The sequence below is a fragment of the Ipomoea nil genome, unplaced genomic scaffold (assembly GCF_001879475.1).
Source record: "Ipomoea nil cultivar Tokyo-kokei standard unplaced genomic scaffold, Asagao_1.1 scaffold2921, whole genome shotgun sequence".
Classification (NCBI taxonomy): domain Eukaryota; kingdom Viridiplantae; phylum Streptophyta; class Magnoliopsida; order Solanales; family Convolvulaceae; genus Ipomoea; species Ipomoea nil.
Genome location: NW_017619349.1, coordinates 2347375 through 2373714, shown reverse-complemented (window position 1 = coordinate 2373714; position 26340 = coordinate 2347375). Strand labels below are relative to the sequence as shown.

General features: G+C 29.3%; 1 protein-coding gene across 6 annotated transcripts; it reads right to left on the bottom strand.

Moving 5' to 3' along the window:
* Window positions 1-17945: 17945 nt before the first annotated feature.
* Window positions 17946-24611, bottom strand: LOC109161186 (probable isoprenylcysteine alpha-carbonyl methylesterase ICMEL2). 6 transcript variants are annotated; one of them, XM_019309545.1, is made up of 11 exons: window positions 23892-24611; window positions 21402-21473; window positions 21174-21272; window positions 20901-20981; window positions 20502-20576; window positions 20055-20156; window positions 19833-19973; window positions 19573-19638; window positions 19316-19459; window positions 19011-19101; window positions 17946-18230 (listed from the first exon to the last, which is right to left on the bottom strand). In XM_019309545.1, exons 1-11 carry the CDS (start codon window positions 24320-24322, stop codon window positions 18069-18071), a joined length of 1464 nt encoding a protein of 487 aa, XP_019165090.1. In that variant the 5' UTR covers window positions 24323-24611; the 3' UTR covers window positions 17946-18068. The 6 variants fall into 6 exon arrangements, with proteins under 6 accessions (XP_019165090.1, XP_019165092.1, XP_019165091.1 ...); XM_019309547.1 differs by having other exon boundaries at window positions 21174-21224; window positions 23892-24610; XM_019309546.1 differs by having other exon boundaries at window positions 21155-21224; window positions 21402-21478; window positions 23892-24608.
* Window positions 24612-26340: the final 1729 nt, after the last annotated feature.

Genomic DNA, 26340 nt, shown 5'->3' with positions numbered 1-26340 from the left:
AAAAAAAAGTAAAATTGAATAGTTTTGAAATCCTGAGAGAAGCCAGACAGCTCATTTATAGCTGGAGAGGGGTCAGAGTACAAGATAAAATGGCAGTTTTGTAAAGGCTAAAATCGCTGAAGCAATGAGAATCAGAGAAGTTCTAAATTGGATAAAAATATGGGGATCGACAACATACAAATAGAGACAGATGCGTTACGTTGGAAGTCATCAAAGGAATTAACTCTAGCAGAAATGACACTAGTTTTGATTTAATCATCCAGAATGGTATAGAAATAACTAAACAATTTACTAATGTTTACTTTTTACATATTAAACGGTCTACGAACATAGTTGTTCATTTACTTGCGGTTTTAAGTCAGACGGTAAAGAATGGTCTCACATTCTTTCTGTTTCCTTGTACGAAGCTTTATGCTAAGCTTGGACTCTCCAATCTTAATGAATTAGTTTGTTGTTGGTATATGCAAACTTAGGTTTAAATTTTTTATTTATTTTTTTTTGCTTGTCTTAATGGATTTTCTTGTCTATTAATATTGTTATATATTAGGTTTAATTTAAAAAAAAATTAAAATATGTAAACCTTATATATAAAATCTATAACGTATAGATCTTAATTAGACTCGAAGTCTATTCAAAATCTACAACGGAGTCTCTTTAATGACTTACATATTAAATAGGTTTTTTAAAAAGATTTCAGGTTGGGTAAGACCTATTCTAGGCTCATGCCTTAAGTTCTAATAATAGATTCAGGCCTAATTTGTCTGGTCCGGCCTGACTTATTTCCATTCCTACTTATAATACATAACAAAAATATGTAAGTATTACACTAAAAAAAACAAAAGTTATTCTTTAAAAACTTAGGAATAACCTAACATGAAGCACCCCCACGAAATGCAAGGAGAATAGCTCATTACCATTAATACTATTCTCAAGAATAAAACGGTTTTTAAAACAAATGAATAAATCTATTTTCAGAATTTATATTTCATTCCAAACATATTTCGTGAATCAAACATGTTTTAGTGGTTGCCATGAGATGGATGGTAAACCCTACAACAAGTTTTAAAAAAATAATTCACCTAATAATTAAATTCAAAAAATATTCAATCAAATAATTTATATTTTACATTATGAGATGAATATTATGAAGTAAATTTAAAGAGGAAAATGTAACATTACTCTCTTGTTATTAGTTGTTGACTTGTTGTTTATATATATATATATATATATATATATATATATATATATAACTACAACCTAATTAACATATCTATAGTATGTTTTCAAAAAAAAAAACATATCTATAGTATCTTCTCAACATAATGATTATATGCCAACATTCTTAATTTGGATATGACTCAAATCTAACATTCGGTTTGAGTAGTAAAAAACGATTTCATAGCAAATATTTTATTTATTATTCGTGTCATAAATATTACATTGCATGTGCGCATGGGCGGATGCAGTATATCCACCACCCATCGGAGGCAGTATGGGGGCAGCTGCCCCCCCTCCACCACCCATCTCACCCCTTATATATAGATGACTCTTATATATGTGTGTGTGTGTGTGTGTGTGTGTGTTTATATAGTAAATGTTTAGATATAACTAAATAATATAGATAAATATTACTCAAAGATAAAGTGCTTAGATGGTCGGTTAAGTATGTATGTGTTATAGTAGAGGTTGAAAGGTCAGATCTCCTTGCTTGATCAATTGTTTGTCTTATTAAAATATCTCATTTATTTTAACGTTTCGTCTCTACTAAATAAAATTTCTGATTCCGCCTCTACGTGTACGTTACGAGTTAATCTGTTCGAAATTTTTGACTTCGCCCCTGCATCTACGTTACGAGTTGACCTGCCACTTTCATGGAATGACCTTTCTCGATCTCTTACAATTTGGCTTAAGAAGTTTCTTTTTTATGGCGCAAGTTGATCTTACGTGTATGGTCAGTTGTGCTTATGGTACACGTAATAGATAGTCATTTTAACTTGCATGGAATTTAGTGGCATTTCTTCTACTTAGGTTTTTTTTTTTAATAATAAAAATGATATTATCTCTGCCCCATTTTATCTATCTTAATTATTATTCATTGGTCAAATTAAATCTTTTTTTTACTTTTTTATTTTTACTTATTTTTAAATTTAATTTTTTATGTTTAATAGTACTTTTAATTTAGTTTCTAAATATATAAATTTTATATATTAATACTAAACTTAATATTATGAAAAATTAAATTAAAAATAACTCCAATCAAGTCTCGTTAACCAAACGAGACACATAAAATGAGACGGAGAGAGTGCCTTACAAAGAATTATGTAAACAATAAGAATAGTTATAGCATTTAACTATGTGTATATGTATAAATTTAATTTATAAATCTATATATGATGTGTGTGCATAAGAGTCCCAAGAGTTTTTTATATGATTTTTTCAAATTCAAAAACTTTAATGGAATATAATATAATTATTTTTTAACAAAAGGCGTGAGATTTTTTTCAAGTTTTTTATTCTTGAAAATGTGAAATTTTTGTGGGGTTTAATGGAGTTGTTTAAAAAAAAAAAAAAAAAATCTCGCTTTTGGTTTTTTTTTTTTTCGTCATCTACACGCTACAGTGCCTAGTGCCTACCATTGAAATTGTTAAAAAAAATTTAAAAAATTATATTATTGGTTAAGACTCAAGTTGACTGTTTTTTTTTTAAGGTCAACCAATGGGTTGTATTCATAGATAAGCTGAAATAGCATCAGATGGGATAATATCCCAATACATAACTGTATCATACTGGAAAGCTGTAGAAGCTAAACTATGTGCTAAATAATTCTGCGATCTAGGAATGAAATTAACATGACTATAATTAAAAGTAGATAAATAGTTCCTGCATTCATCAATAGCATAGCCAACATATGATCATGTTAGCAGTTGTGGTGTGGTTAAGTAACTTTGTAGTATCTGGCAATCCGTATAAAGCTCTATATTTTGATCTCCACGCTCGCGTAGCCAAGATAGAGTCTCCTTAAAAGCATATGCCTCGGCCATTAGTGGGGAAAAACAATGTGACAAAGGCGCGGCGTATGCCGAAATAAATCGACCATCTGATCCAATTATTACTGCTCCTACCGTTGCTGCATTGTCCGTATGATGATATCCAGCATCGACATAGCACTTGGACTCTACTTGTGTTGGGGCGTGATTTGTTGTAGCATGGCTCACGGCTTCGTGGGCAGTATTGAGCGCTGGGGCGCTGGTTGACGCAATATCCATTTCCCCTCTCGGCGCATGGACATGACGCCATGCAGATAAATCAGCCTGGGCCGCGGCGAGCAATCGTCGTGGTCTGGGCAAACATGCTTCCCAAACCGCACCATTCCGAGCCCTCCATAAATGGTAAATAATTGCAGCTGCGTAGGCAATACCATCAGAATCTAGAATATTTAACATTGCACTAAACCATTCATAAAAAAATATTTGTCACAATATTTGTAGATGGAAGGTTAGATAGTGCCCAAATGGTCCTTGTGCACTCAAGTTGACTGTTGATTCTTCGACTTCTAGTATTTGTTTGACAAGGTTTTTTGGAGAGCTTATAGGTTAATTTAAATTATAATTAAACTTTAAACGGTATTTATATAACACTTAAGAGTTAAAAGATAAATTACTCTCTTTTTAAACGATGAAATTGTCAAAGCTAATATATGTGAATTGCTAATTTTGCATTGTCAGTGATATTTATACACAATGGTCAACAACCAAAATCTCACTCAATTATACTATCTAGCTAAGTGTGTTAAAAGATATATAAGAACTTATCTTTAACCCTTCAAATTTTGTTGTACGTCGGTCGGGTTGACTGAGTTCAACCCCGACTGACGTAACATTGTGGCTTACCATGGAGGAATGTGATTAAATAGTTAACGTTTACCTATTATCCACGGTTGGAAATCAGCGTTTTTCCGACCACACAAAAAAGTGGTCGCAAAAGTGGTTTTTTCATTTTTTCGACGAAGGTTTAGAGTGGTCGGAATGTTGTCGGAAATTCCGACCACCTTTACTTGGTGGTCGGAAATTTTTACATTTTTAAACTAATATTGTTCCGACCACTTTGGTGGTCGGTAATTCCAACAAGTCTTGAAAAGTGGTAGGAAGTACCGTCCACCAAGTATAGGTGGTCGGAATTTATTATTATTATTATTTTAAAACTAAATGTTTTTGTTGTGGTTTCAATGGTATGAAGCACACATGCTTTATCTTTTTATCATTGCTTATTTCACTCATATGCTTTCATTGTTCGATTTCAACTGACCACGACAGAAAGAGTTTACTATTAGGTACCATCTCACCATTCTTGTTATGAAAAATATGACCGTGCTACCCTTTCCATTTGAATACATGAAATAATTTTATAAATACAACCCCTCAAAGCCTTTATTTTTGTTATGACTCTACAATATTAGTTCTATTGAGTTTCATGATCCTAAATAATATATTGTACGAAATATATCATTGTGTATTGTAATGCGTATTATTTTTATCACATGCATAATACTGTTAGAAATATTTTGTATTAGATTTTGATGATATCCGAGTTTAGATCCCCCTCACCCCCAAATTTTTTTTATCTCTTAGATTTAGGATAAGTCTACTCAACATTCGAATCTTAACCGAGTGACTTATATGTGGTCAATGACTAAGTCTTCAAACTTTATGGACAAATGAGCATCTGGGAAGAAAGTATTGAGAATTTAGACCTTCGAATGTAAGTATATTTTTGAACGTGTCTTCCAATTTTAATTCGAGTGTGCTGCTAATTTGAAGTGCATATTTACTGTGTTTTTTATCTGGACAATTGTGTTAGTTCTGGCAAAGTGTACTTTTGTTGTTGTTGTGACTTGTGAAGATAAGAGGAAAAAAACTGCTAAAATTAGTTTAGAATTTGATGTTGTAGCTTATTATGTATGATATCATGGTGTATGGTTTATTAAGTATTAATGAAATGGTTTTGTTCTTGTAAAGAAAATGTTATGGATTAATAAAATGGTTATGTTCTTGGTAACTTGTGGTTTCCTTCTGAGTTCTGACCGGCTTAGAACTGCTTCAACAATATAATTTGTCAAATCATATATACAGGCTTAGGAGTTATATTTTTCATTTTACCACTTCATGGCCCAAGTACATATTTTTCATTCATTTTACCACTTCTGTAAATTGAAAGCAGTAGAAAGATTTGATTATTTCAATTCACAAATTCAAACTTGCAAAGCCAGGCTTTTGCAATGTTATGTACCTTCTGTAGTTTAGAGGTCTTTGGCCTTTGAGAGACTGATCTTGCCCTTTTGTTTTGCTATTTGAGTTATATATGCAGCATAAATTGATTTCTTTTAAGTTTCAATATGCTAGATTTGGCTACTATCAAGGCTAGTCTCTTTGATACTGAATTGATTTCTTTTATATATCGATCAACTCTCTTTGAATTTTAAGTAGAAAATGTCTCACCAAATTGTTACTCTTTTCTTTATTGTTATTTTTTTATTTTACATGTTCTCTAAAGCTTTCTATGTACGCATTTCCTTGACATTTTCTAATTTAGTAATTGAGGTGATGCAGCATAAATTGCCAAGATGCACATAGATTTTCTTTTAAGTTTCAATTTGCTAGATTTGGCTACTATCAAGGCTAGTCTCTTTGATACTGAACTGATTTTTTTTGCAATAAACGACCAGCCTGAATTGATGATGCATGACCAGTGTTGTGTCATTTGAGGGTTCAAGCAAGTTTTTAAAATGCTAGGCTATCCAATGTCAAAGAAAATATTTGAGTTGATTATTTGTTCAATATAGGAGGTTGCAACTCAAAAACATCAAATGCAGCCTGAGCTTGGAGAGTCAACTGCATGGTGCGAGGCAGCCGGTGGCCTCAAGAAAGGAGGGTATGTTTTTGGATTTGGATCAGATACAACACACTACTTTCCTAAGGTTGTGAGGCAAAGGAAGTCAAAATCTGGACAATCATTTGCAAATGCGATTTATGAGGAACAAATTAAGGAAATTGTTGCATCTATTGATCCAGCCGGTAGCCATGAAAGTAATGGTGTGTTAGGTTAGATGATCTTGAGCAATAGATCCAAGATTCTAACGTTTTTTGTGATGTAGGAAATGTTTTCATTGTATTAGCATTTTAGAATTAGAAACTAGTTTTTTTGAAGGTGGATATTAGAATTGCAACCTTATATGTAATTAAATTTGCTATTGAAATATATAATATTTGTGTTATGAAATTATTAGTTTTAAAAATTGTTAAAGCAGTGGATAATTTGTAGGACAGTAGTAATATAAGCTGTAAATTATAAAAAAAAAAAAAAATTATTTATTAATTTCCGACCTCTCATGGTCGGAAATCTGGAACAAGAACATTCCTGTTTCCAGATTTTCGACTAGTAGGTCATCGGAATTTTCGACCACCAGGAGGTCGGAAATCTGGATCCGTCCAATTGTTGGGCTCGTTGTTTGTGTCCGACGACTATAAAAATGTGGTCACTATTTCTGACCACTTTCTCCAGTGGTCGGAATTAGCGACGGGACCTTTTCCGAATACCCATTTTGATCGGAAAAGTGGTCAGAAACAGTGTTTCCGACCCAATTTAGGCTGTTTCCGACCACTTTTTGATGGTCGGAAATAAGCTGATTTCCAGCCATGATCGGTAATTGGTTTTAAGTAAGATATAACAATCACATAGTCAAGAACTTTGTGGTTAAACGTGTTCGACTTATTGCAGTCACAAAATGAATGATCCCCGAGAAATAAGCTAAAATCTAACAAACTTTAACAGGGCGTTTGGTTGGAGGGATTTTAAATTCCATTCCCACTTAATTCCCACCTAATTCCAAAGGCTATTAAATTCCGTAGTTTGGTTGGAGGGAATTGCAATTCCATGAAATTGCAATTCCCCCATTTTCATGGAATTAAAATCCCATGTCCCCCCTTGGGATTTTAATTCCTGAGAAAAAAAAAAGATAGTGATGAGTCAAAATTACCCTTTCCTTTTTTAACATAAAATTAATGTCTAACAACAATAATGGACATTTTTGACTTTATACTACTTATTCACTCTCAATTCTCATGTATACCAAACAATTGAATTGAAATTTCCAGTAATTCTATTCCTGTCAACAAAACACTGGAATTTAAATTTCCACTTTATTCCCAGTAATTCAACTCCCATGAAATTACAATTCCTTTCCCACATAATTCTCCCCCTCCAACCAAACGCCCTGCAATAGAATTGGGACAAAAACCTGGTCAAATTATTACTTTTTAATTCCGCGTATCAAACTAAGGCTTAGTTCTTTCTCCTACTATAAAAAGGATCGGAGGCCTATTTTCTTCTTCCCAAAGCCTTTACCTTTAACTATATCAAAAAACATGGCTACAAAGACCTTTTCTCTAATTTTCTCACTTCTCCTCATCACTGCCTTTCTCAACTTCAGCGCTACAAATGCCACAGCTAGGAGACTATATGCTGCGGTTGAGGGTAATCACATCTGAACCCTCAAATCTTTCATTAATTATCAAATTAAAACTACAGACATAATATGAGATGAAAAGGGTAATATTAATTTGTTGCAGGACCAGCAAGTGCCCCAGAGTTTAGCCCAAAAAGTGATCGCCAGTATACTACTCTAGTAGGAGTCTCGCGGCCGCCGCCGCCGGAATATAGGGTGCCGGGCCATCGATCACCAGGAGGTATGTCTACAATTTTAAAGAGCTCGTTTAACATATTAAATAATGTCAAGCTTTTAGCATAGATAGTTTTGTTACATGTTACTAGTATTTGCGCCCGTGCGATGCACGGAATAGATTTGTTGTAATATATTAAGAATATTTGGATCGATATATAATTATTTAAATTAGAACATCAAATATTATATAGTTCAATTGAATATACGGGTTGGATCATTTATGTGTTTTTATATTATCATTGTACGAATTTAAGCAAATAATTGTTCAAATTAATAGCTAATGTGTAGATGTATGCATGTAGTGTTATAACTTTGGAGATTTTTTTTTTTTTTTTTTTATCATTGTTTAGTATTTTTTTTTATAAATTATACAAATGTGTTCGTTTTCTAGCAACTCAGTTATATGAATGAATTGTTATCTTAATTCATTTGTATGGAGGATATTTTTTTTTGTCTATACATATATCAATTTTGTCATTTAAAAAATATAATATCAACGATTTTATTTACACATTGTTGAAACCTCTTTGTAGACGACATTGGTAGTAGCATCACAATCTTGTTCATCATCGTCTAGAGCTAACACCTTCAATTGATCAGGATGGGTGACTCGGTGAAAATATATAATGGTATAATATTAGTCAATTAGCGATCCTTTTATATTTTAAATAAATTAGTAATATCATATTCATTTTCAGTCAATTATTCTTTTATATTTTTAGTCAATTAGAATATTACATGGAGTGATATTTTTACCTAATTTGTGTTCCATTTTTAATTGAGGATGTATAATATTATTATTGAAATATTTCTGTTCCATTTGTAATTTACCTTTACTATTGTTTAAAATATGCATTTACTATTTATGATGTAGAATATTATTATTGAAATACTGGCGTTCAATTTTAGTTTCCCTTCCATTTTAATTAAAATGCAATGGTCTAACCATTTATTTTTTTCATATTAGTCAATTATGAATAATTTTTTATTTGCAGTCAATTATTAATATTCATTTCCTTTTAAATTTTCAATCCATTAGTAATATCATATTTATTTTCATCCAATTACTTCTCTTTTATTTTTAGTCAATTAATTAATTAGCGAACTAAAATATCAAATGCAATGATATTTTTACCAAATTTTCGTTTCATTTTTAATTGATGATTTAGAATATTATTATTGAAACATTTCCATTTCATTTTTAATTTTCGCTACATTTTTAATTTACCTTTACTATTGTTTAAAATATGTCTTTAGTATTGATGATGTAGAATATTATTATTGAAGTATTTCCTTTTCATTTTTAATTTACCTTTACTTGATAGTGTAGAATATTATTATTGAAATATTTCCATTCTATTGTTTAAAATTGTGTAAAATTTATGACATACTTGTGATTTGATGTATTATACTGTGTAATATTATTGTGAAAAATTAAAATGCAATGATCTGACCATTTTTTTTTTCTATTTTAGTCAATTATGAATCTTTTCTTATTTTCAAACAATTGTTAATATTCATTTCCTTTTTCAATTAACCTAATGTTTGTTGCCAAGCACCTTGTGCTGAGATGGTATGTAGTGACCTCTCTTATGTGGGAAGTCATGAGATCTAGCCTTAGTGAAGGTGTTGGTTGAGAAAATATATTTGAACAAATACTTATTTATTTACCTAATTTTCATTCCATTTTTAATTGATAATATAGAATATTATTGTGAAATATTTTTGTTCTTTTTTTTTCATCATTTTTTAAAATTTACCTTTACTATTTACTATTGTTTGGGCGATAAATCAAGTAAATAGAATTTTGTTTTTAATTATATTATAGATTTTTTTTTTCTTTTTCTATTGTTTTGGGTGTGAAAGTAAGGAAGAATGATTTTCTTTTTAATAATGGTATAGATTGAGAATCTTTTTATATTTACCTATTTAACTTATTATTATTAGTATTAATCAGTGACTTTCGTTTCTTTTTCTATTTTTAGTGAATTAAGGATCCTTTTATATTTTTCTATTTTAATGTTAACTTTTAATTTTACTGATTATTATTAGTATTAATTATTCAGTGAATTCCATTTCATTTTCTATTTTTCATAAATTATGAATTTTTTTTTTCAATTTTTTTATAGGATTGTTTTTACTGTTACTTTTATTATGACCCATTTTTTTTAAAAAAAAAAATCTTTAATTTTCATTGAATTAAGAATCCTTTTTTATTTTCAATTTTACTGATTATTGTTAGTATTAATCAGTAAATTTCGTTTATTTTTCCATTTTTAGTGAAGTAAGGATCTTTTTTTTTTCCTTCATATTTTACTGCTAATTTTCTGATTGATTATTATTACTATTAATTAATCAGTGAATTCCATTTCCTTTTCTATTTCTCGTGAATTAAGAAACTTTTTTTATTATTCTAATTTTTGATAGATTTTTTTTTTTTACTGTTATCCTTATTATGACTTTTTTTTTCACACCCTTATGTTTCTTTTTTCCATTTTCATTGAATTAAGACTCATTTTTTATTTTTTTTTACCAATTATTATTAGTCATAATCAGTAAATTCCGTTTATATTTTCATTTTTAGTGAATTAAGGATCTTTTTTTTTACTAATTATTGTTAGTTTTAATTAATTAGTGAATCCCGTTTCCTTTTCTATTTTTTGTGAATTAAGGATCTTTTTTTCTATTTTACTACTAACTTTTTTACTAATTATTATTAGTATTATTAATTGGTAATTTTTTTTTATTGTTTGGGCGGGTAAGTAAGAAATGGGGGTTTAGTTTTTAAGAATAATATAGAATTTTAGTGAGTTAAGGATCCTTTTTATAGAATTCTCTTTCAATATTTAAATACATTAGCATAGTAATTACACCAAAGAAGGAAAAAAAATTATTAGAATAATAGTATTTTCACCCGTTCGATGCACAAAATGGATTTGTTGTAATATATTAAGAATATTTAGATCAATATATAATTATTTAAATTAGAATATCAAATATTATATAGTGCAATTGAACATATGGTTTCGATTATCTATGTGTTTTGATGTTATCATTGCTTAAATTTGAGCAAATAATTGCTCAAATTAATAGCTAATGTGTAGATGTACGCATGCGGTGCTGTAATTTTGGAGATTTTATTTATCATTTTTAGTATTTTTTTTTTTTTAATAAATTAGTCAAATGTGCTCATTCTCAAGCAACTCAATTATAGGAATGAATTACTATCTTAATTCATTTGTATGGAAGATATATATATTTTTTGTCTAGATATATAGCAAATTTGTCATTTAAAAAAAAATATCAACGATTGTATGTACACATTATTGAAACATCTTTCGACATTGGTAGTAGCAACACGATCTTGTCCATCATCGTCTATAGCTAACACCTTCAGTCCATCATGATGGGTGACTCGAGTGAAAATATATAATTGTAGAATATTAGTCAATTAGGGATTTTTTTATATTTTAAGTAAGTTTGTAATATTATATTCATTTTCAGCCAATTATTCTTTTTTATTTTTAATCAATTAGTCAATTAGAATATCATATGCAATGATATTTTTACCTAATTTTCGTTTGAGTTTTAATTGATTATGTATAATATTATTATTGAAATATTTCCGTTGCATTTTTAATTTAACTTTATTATTGTTTAAAATATGCCTTTATTATCTATGATGTAGAATATTATTGTTGAAATATTTCCGTCAAATTTTAGTTTCCATCAATTTTTAATTAAAATGCAATGAACTAACCATTTATTTTTTTCATATTAGTTAATTATAGATCATTTTTTATTTGCAGTCAACTATTAATATTTATTTCATTTTATATTTTCAGTTAATTAGTAATATCATATTCATTTCCAGCCAATTATTCTTTTTATTTTCAGTCAATTGGTCAATTAGAATATCAGATGTAGTGATATTTTACCCAATTTTCGTTCCATTTTTAATTGATGATGTAGAATATTATTATTAAAATATTTCTGTTTCATTTTTAATTTTCATTGCATTTTTAATTTAACTTTATTATTGATTAGAATATGCCTTTATTATTGATGATGTAGAATATTGTTATTTAAATATTTCCTTTTCATTTTTAATTTACGTTTACTTGATGATGTAAAATATTATTATTGAATTATTTCTGTTCCATTTTTAAAATTGTGAAAGATTTATGACATAATTATGGTTTGATGTACTATATTGTGTAATATTATTGTAAAAGATTAAAATGTAATAATTTGACTATTTCCCTTTTCCATTTTAGTCAATTATGGATCATTTTTTATTTTTAGTCAATTATAAATATTTAATTTCCTTTTTCAATTAACCTAATTTATGTTCCTTTTTTCATTTTTAATTTTCAGTCAATTATTAATATTCAGTTATTTTTTCAGTTTACCTAATTTCCATTCCATTTTAATGGATGATGTAGAATATTATTGTGAAATATTTATGTTCTTTTTTTCCATTCTTTTTTTTTTTTAATTTACCTTTACTATTTACTATTGTTTGGGTGGGAAATCAAATAAATAGGATTTTGTTTTTAATTATAGTATAGATTGACTCATTTACGAATTGGTTCAATAAATTGTAAATATTACCAATTGTTTGGTCACAAAATAAGCTTTATCTAATTATATCTATATTAAATTATATATATATATATATATATATATATATATATATATATATATATATATATATATATATATATATATATATATATATATATATATATATATATATATATATATATATATATATATATTATTTAATAAATTAGAAATTATAAAAATAAAAAATGATTAAATTGTGTAAAGTATATAAGGGAATATTACGGATTATTTGCTTAGAGGAATTACTTACTGAAAAAAATGTAGTGAATTATTTTATTAAAAGCAGCAAAAAATTGTGTATATAAATTAATAAATTAGTTGTATAAATTAAAAATGAAAAAACAGGAAATATATACTTAAAATTAGATTTCTAACTTATTTAATTTTCAGAATTTCGGAATAAATTTGTAATTGTATATAGTAAGGTAAGAATAATTCTTATGCAATATACGATTTGACAACTCAATTAATATTAAAATTTCGTGCAATGAACATGTATATCATCTTGTGTACTCATTTGAACGGTAATTTATACAGTAATTATGCATAATAAATTAATATTATGCTAATTAATAACTAATAAAATTTATTATTAATTTGACCATTAAAATTAGTCTGGATGATAAAAAACATATATGAATTGGTTCAATAAATCATAAATATTACCAATTGTTTGGTTAGAAAATAATCATTATCAAATTAAAATTGATTAATTTGACAAATTATACTTAAGATAAATATTACAAATTATTTACTTATATAAAACTTTTATTGAATTATTATTTTATAATAAGGAGTGAAAAATTATATATATATATATATATATATATATATATATATATATATATATATATATATATATATATATACCATATTGGTTATTAGTTATATACCATATTATGGATTTACGTCCATATGAGAATATGAAAAGAATAAATGTACAACCTAATTAATACTACGTATTACATAATATCATACCTAATATTACTATACATAATACCATACGTAATTATTATTTTTAATACCATGCATACAATTACCATACATACTTGAATTGGTTATCAATATAGATTTCTTAAATTGGTTATAAATCATATTATAATATTACGTCCATATGAAATAATATTAACATACATAAAATTACCATACATATTTGTTAATATTTAGATTTATTAAATTGGTTACAATTCATATTATGGTAAAATAATTCTTATGCAATATACGATTTGGAAACTCAATGAATATTAAGATTCCGTGCAATGAACATATATTTCATCACGTGTACTCATTTGACCAAAAATATGAAGGTTGGTTCAATAAATCGTAAATATTACTAATTGTTTGGTTAGAGAATAATCTTTATCAATAAAAATTAAAATAATTAAATCTCTATCATATTCATATGCTGTTGCTTTAGGCTTTTGTCAAGGAGCACTACTCACGATCCTCAATACATTGCCATGGCTCCAAATCCTTGTGTTACTCCTATTGGTGCTGGAAGGACCGTCACATCAGGAAAAAAAATATTAATAGTACAAACTCATTCAATGATGTCCCCTCTCATGCAAATGACATGCAGATCTAGTTGCTCAGAGTCCACTAATAATCAGATGGTCAGTTTTTTTTCTATCACTATGAATAGTGCATTATTTAATCTTGCCCAGAGTCCAATAATAAACAACTTTTAATGGATTGAGATAAGGTATTAGAGAAATACCTTTTAATGGGTTGAGCAAACTCGTCCAGATTAATGATGAAGAAGATCAGATGATATATATGATCAATATAATCATAGTTTATATAATATATGTAGATAGATTTTAAATTTCACCAATGGTATATATGATTTTCTATTCTTTATTAAAAAAAAAAAAAAAAAAAAAAAGAGTTGAAAAATGATACAGAGATTTACCAAATGTGTAGGTGTAGTGCAACAGCTCTTCTGGATACGCAGAGAATATGGGTCTTGTTCCTCCTCTTCTTGAAGGTCCATGTTCTCTACACCATTGCTATGCAGTTGCAGAGAATATCCCTTAGGTTCTTCGTAACTTGGTACTATTTGTATTGAAGACAATGTGATGTATATATAGGTGTTTAGATATGATTAAGGGTAACATTTATGGTTTTTATTATATTACCAATTACCAATTACCAATTAAAATTAGAGTTACAATTTTACATTTGCTTACCAAAAAATTATATATAGATACTTAATTTATATTTGAAGAATATATTTGCCTAATTTACTTTATATACAGTAATAAGTATGTCTACACATAAATGAATAATATATAATATATAATTTCAATATTTTGATAATTAATTAAATTAGAAAATTAGGATATTATATAAATGCCGCTAAGTTTTGGGGGAAAATTTATATGGTTTTTATATTATTATTATTATTATTATTATTATTATTATTATTTTTATTTTATTATGCTTACATTATTTCATAAGATTTTTATTATATTTGAACAATAATATTTTCAATTATATTATAGAATATAATACCATACATAATATTACCAATTATGTAATATAACAATTAATAGATTTTATTTAATTTCCATTTGACATTTACTTACCAAATAAACTTTACTACAAAAGTTTTGGGGGGAAAATTTGTTAGGAGGATTTTACTTTTATATATATACTAGTATTTTCACCCGTACGATGTACGGAATGGAATTGTTGTAATATATTAAGAATATTTAAATCGATATATAATTATTTAAGAGTTAATTTCACCAGAGGTCGCTTATTTTTTCTGATAATTCCAAATTTAATCCTAGACTATAGTTATTAATTATTACGATTTATTCTATATTATAATTCTTACGTTAATATTCTTACTATTATTATTAACACTTAATTACTTTTAGATATTATTTTTACCACTTATATTATTATTATTATTATTATTATTATTATTATTATTATTATTATTATTAGTATTATTATTATTATTATTATTATTATTATTATTATTAGTTTGTTTTCAAGTTTTGTTAGTATATAATGGTCGTGGGGCACACAATAATAATATAACCATAATTAAATATTCTTGTATTGTAATCCGTGAGTCACAATAATAAGGTAATAATAATTAAGCCCGCATGGGTAGCTCAACTGGTCATAGAGGTGAAACTTTAGAAGAATGACCAGGGATCAAGTCTCATCAGCGGTAGTGTGGGAGCAACCTCTCAAAGTGAAGGGGGTTTCTTGTGCGCAGTGAGCACCGGTCTAGCCTCTGTGGTTCATGCTCTGTAGGGCCCTTAGGGTTGGGGTTCTTCCTTTTGGAAGAATATAACAATAATTAAATATTCTTCTAGGATTTCTATTACCATCATTAATTATTCCCTAATAAAAAATGCACGGGACAATTTTTTAATTAAAAAATTTAAAAATTCATTAATAAAACATAAGGTTCACATAGTTTATTATTAAAAACTATTTAATAAAGAATTTTCTTTAGAAATTGGTGGGCCAAACCGCCTACGGCAGTTTGCGGTGGATAGATCTCGAAAAAATACGCAATTTCAAAAAAACATTTGTCCAAAATGGACAACCGAGTCAAAAGTTATGCCTTGCCGAACTTTTGACACTTCACATCTTTTACCCAGAATTATTGTACGAATGGAAAAGATCAATATATTTTATTGGGAGGAGAGATTTTTTAGGAATTGGGCGGGAAGTTAAAATTTCAGGATTTTGTTTTTATATATAGTATAGATTAGATGTACAAAGGGAATTGTATTACACTATTTTATAATTTTAGAATAGAATTTTTACCCATAATTATTGTACGAATGGTAAAGTAGAAGTTAATATATTTTATTGGGAAGATAGATTTCTTAGAAATTGGGCGGGAAGTTAAAATTTCAGGATTTTGTTTTTATATATAGTATAGATTATATGTGCAAAGTGAATTGTATTACACTATTTTATAATTTCAGAATAGAATTTTTACCCAGAATTATTGTACGAATGGGAAAGATCAATATATTTTATTGGGAGGAGAAATTTTTTAGGAATTGGACGGGAAGTTAAAATTTCATGATTTTGTTTTTATATATAGTATAGATTAGATGTGCAAAGGGAATTGTATTACACTATTTTATAATTTTAGAATAAAATTTTTACCCAGAATTATTGTACGAATGTGAAAGTAGAAGTTAATATATTTTATTGGGAAGATAGATTTTTTAGGAATTAGGGGGGAAGTTAAAATTTCAAGATTTTGTTTTTATATATAGTATAGATTATATGTGCAAAGTAAATTGTATTACACTATATTTTATTGGGAAGATAGATTTTTTAGGAATTAGGGGGGAAGTTAAAATTTCAGGATTTTGTTTTTATATATAGTATAGATTATATGTGCAAAGTGAATTGTATTACACTATTTTATAATTTCAGAATAGAATTTTTACCCAGAATTATTGTACGAATGGGAAAGATGAATATATTTTATTGGGAGGAGAGATTTTTTAGGAATTGGGCGGGAAGTTAAAATTTCAGGATTATGTTTTTATATATAGTATAGATTAGATGTACAAAGGGAATTGTATTACACTATTTTATAATTTTAGAATAGAATTTTTACCCAGAATTATTGTACGAATGGGAAAGTAGAAGTTAATATATTTTATTGGAAAGATAGATTTTTTAGGAATTGGGCGGGAAGTTAAAATTTCATTATTTTGTTTTTATATATAGTATAGATTATATGTGTAAAGTGAATTGTATTACACTATTTTATAATTTCATAATAGAATTTTTACCCAGAATAATTGTACGAATGGGAAAGATCAATATATTTTATTGGGAGGAGAGATTTTTTAGGAATTGGGCGGGAAGTTAAAATTTCAGGATTTTGTTTTTATATATAGTATAGATTAGATGTACAAAGGGAATTGTATTACACTATTTTATAATTTTAGAATATAATTTTTACCCATAATTATTGTACGAATGGTAAAGTAGAAGTTAATATATTTTATTGGGAAGATAGATTTCTTAGAAATTGGGCGGCAAGTTAAAATTTCAGGATTTTGTTTTTATATATAGTATAGATTATATGTGCAAAGTGAATTGTATTACACTATTTTATAATTTCATAATAGAATTTTTACCCAGAATTATTGTACGAATGGGAAAGATCAATATATTTTATTGGGAGGAGAAATTTTTTATGAATTGAGCGGGAAGTTAAAATTTCATGATTTTGTTTTTATATATAGTATAGATTAGATGTGCAAAGGGAATTGTATTACACTATTTTATAATTTTAGAATAAAATTTTTACCCAGAATTATTGTACGAATGGGAAAGTAGAAGTTAATATATTTTATTGGGAAGATAGATTTTTTAGGAATTAGGGGGGAAGTTAAAATTTCAGGATTGATTTTAAAAGGTGCCAACAGGAAGATTTCAAACGTTCAAATTTCTAAAGCCTTCATCTATATATAAAAAGCTTCTCTTGAAGCATGAAGAAGTTACAAAGTTGACAGATTTCAAAAGAATGAGATAAACGGAGTATTGATTACTCGCAAATTGACCAATTGTAGATTTCTATCACAAATTAATCAAATGAAGTTAGAATAAAACTATCTGCAAAAAATATATCCATCTGTTTTCAGTATGTACAATAATATGTGAAGATGAGTAATCCGTGTAAAATGAAGTTATTTGTGGCCTAAAATGGGCTAACTTTGCCAGCCAACTTCAACATGAATTCAGGCACTAAGCGCTTTCTCCGGGGAGCATTAGCAGCTTCTGCAAAGGCTTCTGGGTTGCCATAATCAATTCTACTGATCAACTCCTCCAACATCTCATCTGTTCCACCTCTCATTGGATCCTAACATTGTACACAACCCAAAAATCATCAACAATACAATTCCAATACTATGAACCAAGGTCCACCTTGCATTTTAGAGCCTGGTCCAAAAATTATGTGTCTACAGATAACATATTATGTATCTTAAGTTAATAAATTATGTGTTTGTAAATAAATTGAAGACACATAAGTATGTGTCTGTAATTATGTTAACTACTGACACATAATATACGAACTACATGCACATAATATATTAACGGCAGGCAAATAATGACGTGTTTGGTAAATAGTTGTTAGCTGATTGGGTTAGTGGATTTGACTAGTTGATAGCAATAGCTGATTGTAAAAAAAAAAAAAAAAAAAAAGTGTTTGGTAAATTAATTGTTAGCTGATTACATGCAAAATAACATTCAAAAACTTGATCGAAAAAACTGCTTTGAGCGGCTTTGTGAATTTTAACATTTTGGAGCAATAAGTTATTACAAAAAGTTAATTAATCAAATAATCATTAATTGTTAAACCAAGTTAAACAGCTAATAATGGTCAAATAAGTCAAAATTGACTGATAAGCTAACTATGTTACTAAACAGGGCCAAAATGTTAACTTCATATTATGTGTCTGTAGACTGTAGTTAACACTTTATGTGACTAACAGTGCAGGTGGAAGGCTCCTTGCCAGTTGCCACCTTTTGGACTGTCCATTTCATTATTTCTTTATTAAGAGAGTTATTCCATAAGTGCATTTCTGTCTGTCTTCCAAAGAAACAGCATAAGATATATCTGTAACAATCAAATACATACCTGAAGGAACAGATCTGTATGTGTTTTCCCTTCATACATGATTGATTCAGCTTTACCGCCAAGATCATTCAGAACATCCACAAATTTCTTGCTGGAATCAATAAAAGACGTATATATTTAACATTACTTCGAATTCACTATCGAGAACCACATATATATATATTTAACATTTCTGAGGCTTGAGGATAAGAAGGGATTTCAACAAATATGTGTTGCAGGTGGGGAACTGGTGAAAAAACTGGGATTTTTGCTAAAAGAGAATTTAGTGACAAAAATTCTAAATAAGTCTAAGAGAAGATTCTAACCTGGAGTCACAAGGAATGGAATAGTCTCCAGTGCCATGGAAAAGGATAATAGGAGGAAGGAGTGGAACTGCATTTCTAACATTTGGGTCTTGCACAACTAATTCTGGCGAGTATTTTCCCAAAGATTCTTGCCCTTCCATTATGCTGCAAAGGCATTGACAGAATAAGAATGTTATATGTGATCTAAATAGGAAACGTGAAAAATATAGCAGCCATGTTGACCTCGTATGAAGAAATGAAGTCGAGAGGATATATACCTTAAGAAAAGTGAGCGATACAGACCTCGGCTGTGGAAGTAATCGACTAGGCTAAGCAAATTGTACCTGAAGATCATCATTAAAATAGTGAAAGTTCCAGATACTCCATAATTATAAATGGCAAAAACGATAGTCTGAGACTAAATTTGGAATTGCCACCAAAGACAAGGGACTTCGGGTGGAATTATAACTCTTATAAATGAGAACCAAAGGAAAAAAGCACCAGGGACTTTCCATAAGCCTGCTGATAATTAACTCACCCTCCAGATAACCCAAAATACGCCTTTATTTGAGATACACTCCATGAAACGCTTTGTCCCTTGCCAGCCTCTTTGATCGCCTGTTCCACGAGAGCACATGCAGCAATATGTGCACCGGCTGATTGTCCCATTAAGTATATTCTACGAGAAACCAAACCTATAAGTTGCATGTTCAGTAAAAGTGGTATCTGTTGAAAGGAAAATACGCCAAGGTGTAACCACCTGTTAGGATCACCTCCATATTCAGCCGCATTATTGCACATGAAGGAGATACCTTGGGAAGCATCTCTGACCATATCGCCGATAGTTGCCTGAGGGAAATTTCTGCATACAACCACTGATGTTATAATAGAATTACAGGTTATTAATGATATACGGATCCATAGCACACAAATTAGTTATTTACTTATTAGAAAAGAATTAGTATTCATGATATATGAGTGCGTACCGCTTGAAAAGATTGGCTATTAGAAGTGTCAGGAGAAGCACAAAACAATAAACAGCAGTACTCGCCTACTATGTTCCCATCAAAGAGAGACACCAGACTATACAGTATTGGATCAATTGTTTGTTTTCAGATATTAAGCCCATTTTGTCATCAGATCTGAGATCATTAATTCACTTTTCACAAACAGAGAAATCTATTCTTAAACACAATCAAGATCGGACCTGTAATCAATGCATGCCACTATTACGCCTCTTTCAGATAACTGTTGTCCTAAAAGAGAACCCCAAGCTTTGTAACTGTGAAAAAATAGGAATAGTCAGTAAAAATGTCATAGTGATCATACAAACAGGAAAGAATTTCAACTAAATGCACAACAGCATAAATTTACTTATTTGGGTCCATTTTATAAAACTAAGTGATGTTTATAGTAAAGAATTCTGCATTGTTAATGAGAAAGAGACACCACATCATTTCCACAATTATCAGAAATCAAGAACAACAATTCGGATGCCTTGTTGGTTTTCTCGTGTGTGGAAGTACACATGCTTCCAGCTTTTAGAGTCTAATATGTTGATGTTTAAAAGAAGCAGAATTCAAGAAGGAACAGTTCAATTACACACCCAATGATCCAGGCTCCACCTGTTATAAATGCTACAACTGGCTTGGGGCCATCATTGTTTTTAGGCAGGTAAAGGTCCAGCCTGCAACACAAGATCTTTTTAAGCCATGAATTCTACAAAGACTAAAAATACAAATTGTTGTCATTTTAAAGGAGAATCACTACCTAAAATTAGAGAAGCTTAACAACTAATGAGAATATGAGATTAAGGAAATAAATTCCTAAGAAAATCTAAAGCCAGTCATTGAAGGGTACCTATTTCTTGGTTGCTCACCAAAGACAATACTTCTCCGGACTTGCCTGGAAAAGAAGTAGTAATATCCCACTGCAACAGAAACAGATTTCGTATGCATTATTTCCTAGAATTTTATGTCTGATACATTGAGAAGCATAAGAAAAATATCAAAAGAAAGCTTATCACAAAATTCTACACCCAGATTTAGAATTATCAGGCAATCAAAACGAATGAGAATAAATATTTGCAACAATAGATTTTCCCAACCTTGAACAAAACCAGGCATAAGAAGTAAAGCATAACATCCAAGGGCAAGAAACCTGGTGATCCATCTGTAGCCTACCCTGAATGAAGATAGATGACCATGAAGCATTTAGTCAAAGTGTCATTCATACACACAAGAAAATGACATTACAGTTAATGTTAAAGTGTTAAATATACCTAAGCAACTACTTCATCACTGATTTATTTTAAGGTTATCTCTTTGTCTCATCTTACAAAAACATTTGCAATGAAGAAAGAAAAAGGCAATGCAAACTACTGATTATGGTTAAACTCTTGGCCATATATGAAGTTACTACCTGCAGTAGCATGACCACAGTTACTCCATATCAATTACAAACGTGTTGATTTAGTTAAAGAGTTCCTACACTTTGATACAGGTGCAAATGAATTCTAAGGAAGTTTCTAATTAAAGGGATAATGATAATATTTGTTTTTAGACATCCTACATACTAGAGAGCTGCCATTGTGTGTATATTGAACATATCTGGTAGAAGAATCTTTGAAAATCCATACCAGAATCATACAAATGTTATGTCCTTCAGTGCAATTAAGTTCAGTCATCAGTGGTGATACACTTCAGAACATTTTGGGTGAAAATATGGATAGTAAATACTGCCTTTGCCCAAGCTGTATAAAGTATTCCTCTAAACACAATGCACCTATTTTTAAAAGGTTTAATTTCTTGAAATTTCCATTTGTTTTAAATGGATGATAGAAAAATCGTTTACCTTGATTAGCAGTAGAATTTCTTTCAAATATTAGAAAAACAAATTTCATGGGCTAATATCAAAATAATAATAATAATAATAATAATAATAATAATAATAATAATAATAATAATAATAACAATGTATAGGACAATAAGATTTTGAATTCATATCTCAGGTGTGTTTTCTTCCTAATCTACTCTAGCCTGACATACTGATTCTCAAATCCCACATTATTTTCCTCCAGCTTCTGTCATTTAAGTAGCTACAGTTCCTTCTAAAGTAGAGGTCTTAATCAGGTCTTCAGCAATAGAAAGACTTAAAATGATGCATCAAACTAGCTTAAGGATCTTTCTCAAGACATGGACTTTCCTTTTTTTATAAATTATCTTCTCCAGGCATATGCATTATGTGCCTGAGACTCAAGATCGCCTATATTAGCATTGCACAACAGTGTAAAGGGATATGTAATTATGCAGGTCCATTTTTGTTTCTCTTCATTCTATTGAAGACATTCTTACCATCAAATTTAATGACGTATGTCATTTAATTCATCGAGTCTTTTGTCAAAGCACAGTTCAGTGATTGTTCAAGCATCTTTATGGGCTAAAGCCAGTGAAAATTTCTAAGGCCTAGCTCTTTCAAATTTTCCAGGAATTGGTACTGGGTTGATTTATGTCATTTTCTTTGTTCTTCACCATATATTCTTGTTTCACTCAATTAGTCATTTAATATAAAAGCTTTCCTTCAAACCAATGGTGTGCTCTATGCCTCTATAATATAAAGAGATGAGAAGGGGGCATCTAAACTCTCATCGTTTACAAAGTCATGAACTCGAGATGACACTACTGGCCTTCATTGGCAATGCTAGAGCAATACTACTGGTACATAGATAGGGCTGTAGCTTTCTACAACCCAAGGTGATACAATAAATGCTGCAAGTTGATGAAATTATTATACCAACTCCAACTAACAAAAACTTGGCACTATAGTCTGATACCAGCATAGAAGCTGTTAAAACACACACACACTCCAAACCTAACATTGATCACAGTGTTATCATACTATACAATCTCTCTTCTCCATAACCCAAACACACTTCTTCGGGTTCAAATTTATAACGAATAAACAAGGATATGAACAACATTCAAACAATATAAACAACAACAACAACAACCTCTATGCAAGATGTAACAAATCAACAACAGAAATGCAAATGAATTGTTCTCTATGTCTCATTTTACATGTCATGTTAACTATTCTCAGTCAAATCAACTGTTTCTTTTTTACTAATTTTCTCTAGTATTTTTAATTATTCTTAAATTTGATTTTTTATATTTAGTAATATTTTTAGGCCTTGGTTGGTAACATAATCAGCCAATTTTGGCTTATTTGAACACTATTAGTTGTTTGACTTGGTTAAACATTCAATATAAGTGTTTGATTAATTAGTTTTTTGTAACATCTTATTGTTTCAAAATGCTAAAATTCAAAATGTTTCTAGTAGCTTTTTCGATAAGCTTTTTGAGAAAGTCATTTTGCATGTAATTAGCTATCAGCTAATCTACCAAACATCTTTCTACAATCAGCTAATGCTATCAGTTAATCAAACTCACTAACTCTATCAGCTAACAGCTATCTGCTAATGGCTAACAACTATTTACCAAACACCCCTTAATGTAGTTTTGAAATATATAATTTTTATATACTAATATTAAACTTGACATTATGAAAAATTGAATTAAAAATAATTTCGAAGCATTACCCGAGATACCCCAACAGCTTAACGGCCAATCTTGTGACCAAATAGGTTTCAGAAGCCGCCCTTCCGACATCCTGACGGAAAGAGGAGCTGCGGCTGCCACCGGAGCTGGAAGAGAGCGACGAATCACTGGAAACTCGCCTCCGTCTCTGCTTCTTAAAAAAAGCATTCGAACTACCCAGGGCGGCATCGTTGGAGCCAGTGAAACTCGAGGTCCTAGAGAGAAAAGGCACGCTCTCGATTCTCCTATCGTCCTCCAAATCCAGAGAGGAAGATGACTGCGAAATCAGAATCCGTGTCGAGGCGGGGGCGGAGGCGGCCATGTGATCGCGCTCCGATCTGATCAGCATTGTGGCTCCAGATCCTGCTAACGCCGCAGGGGGAGGAGGGGGTCGAGGGGTAGATATAGGAAGAAGGCTCTGTGATGTCGTCATCTTTTTCTTCAACAATAAAAGGAGAATATTATCTGATCTGTATCACTATCACTGTATGTATGTAAATCTATAAACCTGCATGTTATTCAGAATCTATGTTCTATAACACAATCATAAAGAACAAAAATCAAGAAATTCGCTTCAAAAAGAATCAAGGAATTTTGTTTGTATTGTAATGGGGGGAGCGAGTGTTGAGTTAATTGAGCTCTGCATCATGGCAATGGTTAAAAATGGTGAAATGGAAAGAGGATCAAGACTTCAACTTCTTGGGCAAATTATATCGAATTTGGTACACCTTGCATCGTGAATCCAGTTCAAAATGACATTTAAATGTGTCAGTAATTTATAAATTATTATCTGTAAATAAGTTAAAGGCACGTAATAAGTTATTTATTGGCATATAATACATTAATTACAAACACATAATTATGTACATATTAACCTACTTTATTTATTTACAAATACATACGTTTGCCTAATAACATAGTTAGTTTATCAATCAATGTTCACTTATTTAATCATTATTAGATATTTGACTTGGTTAAACAATCAATATAACTGTTTGATTAATTAGTTTTTTGTAACAATTTATTGTTTCAAAACACTAAAATTCAAAAAGCTACTCAAAGCAGATTTGTCGATAAACTTTGTGAGAAAATCATTCTGCATGCAATTAACTATCACAACAACTAATTAACCAAACATTTTGTTAGAATCAGTTAATGCTATCAACTAGTCAAACTCATTAACTCAATCAGCTAACAACTATTATCAAACTCTCATAATCTATTAATTAAAGACATATAATACATAATTGTAAATACATATTTTTAACAATTCAACTTTGTGGTATTGTGGGTATAAAATTCTTGGATTTCTGACGTGGGATAGTTTGATAAGAATAACATTGAGAGATGGTGGGCCAGTAGTAGGTTGGTGCCACATGTTCTTTTGTCATTTGGTTTTGTAGCTATGTTGTTATTGGAGGCTCCGCTAGTCTTAACTGCAACCAATTAAAATAGAGTAATACCCCTTTCAAAAAAAAAATTTTAAAAATAGAGTAATACCATCCCTAACATTAGCAGTCACCCACTTTGCATCAACTCTATTTTATTTTACTAGTAATTGTCCCGTGCGATGCATGAGCTATTATTAATTTAAAAAATTTATCAATTAATTTTTTGACATCATCTGAATTAACAAAGAAATGGTTATCGAAACAGAAAAACGTACTTGAGTTCTTGACCTCAAAATTAGTTTGATTAAAAATGTAAGTAATTGATTTAACAAATTTATCAATAGTCAAATTAATTATAATTGAGGTTTAAATGAATATGCCATGTGCGATGCACGAACAAAAAATTATAAGTATTGTTGTAACGTTATGATACAAAGCTGAATTAGTTTTATTAAAAAATGTAAGTATAGCTATACAATGTAATATTTAAATGTTAAGACAACAAATGCATTCATATTGCTAATCTGATTTGCAATAATGACCTTACAAAGTTAAACGGACAAAGAAAGACCCGGACCACCTCGTGGTTTACAAAAAATAATAATAATAATAATAATAATAATAATCTTACAAATCTATTAATATGCATTCACACTTAGGGGGGAATTTTTTTCACACTAAATAATATAACATAATAAAAATAAAAGTTTTAATATAACAAATTGCCAATATATAATTACATTTTTTTTTAATTCTTGGGCCAAACCTATCCCATTGCTGCAGCCCATTTTCCCAATGTCCATTCATACTTTTGGAGGGAAACAAAGATTCTGCTTTATATATATAAAGATAAAGATAAAGATAAAATTTTTTTTAACTTATGATCATTGTTAATTTCTAATATTCATTATAATTATTAAAATGCATAATAATTTAATTAAAACTATCAAAGTTTGACCGTCGCTTGGTATGTGTATCACGTATCTGGCAAACTTGCAAGATACAAACTTCCCCCAAACTTGCAAGAAACAAACCGTTTAAGAAAATTAATGGAGTGGTC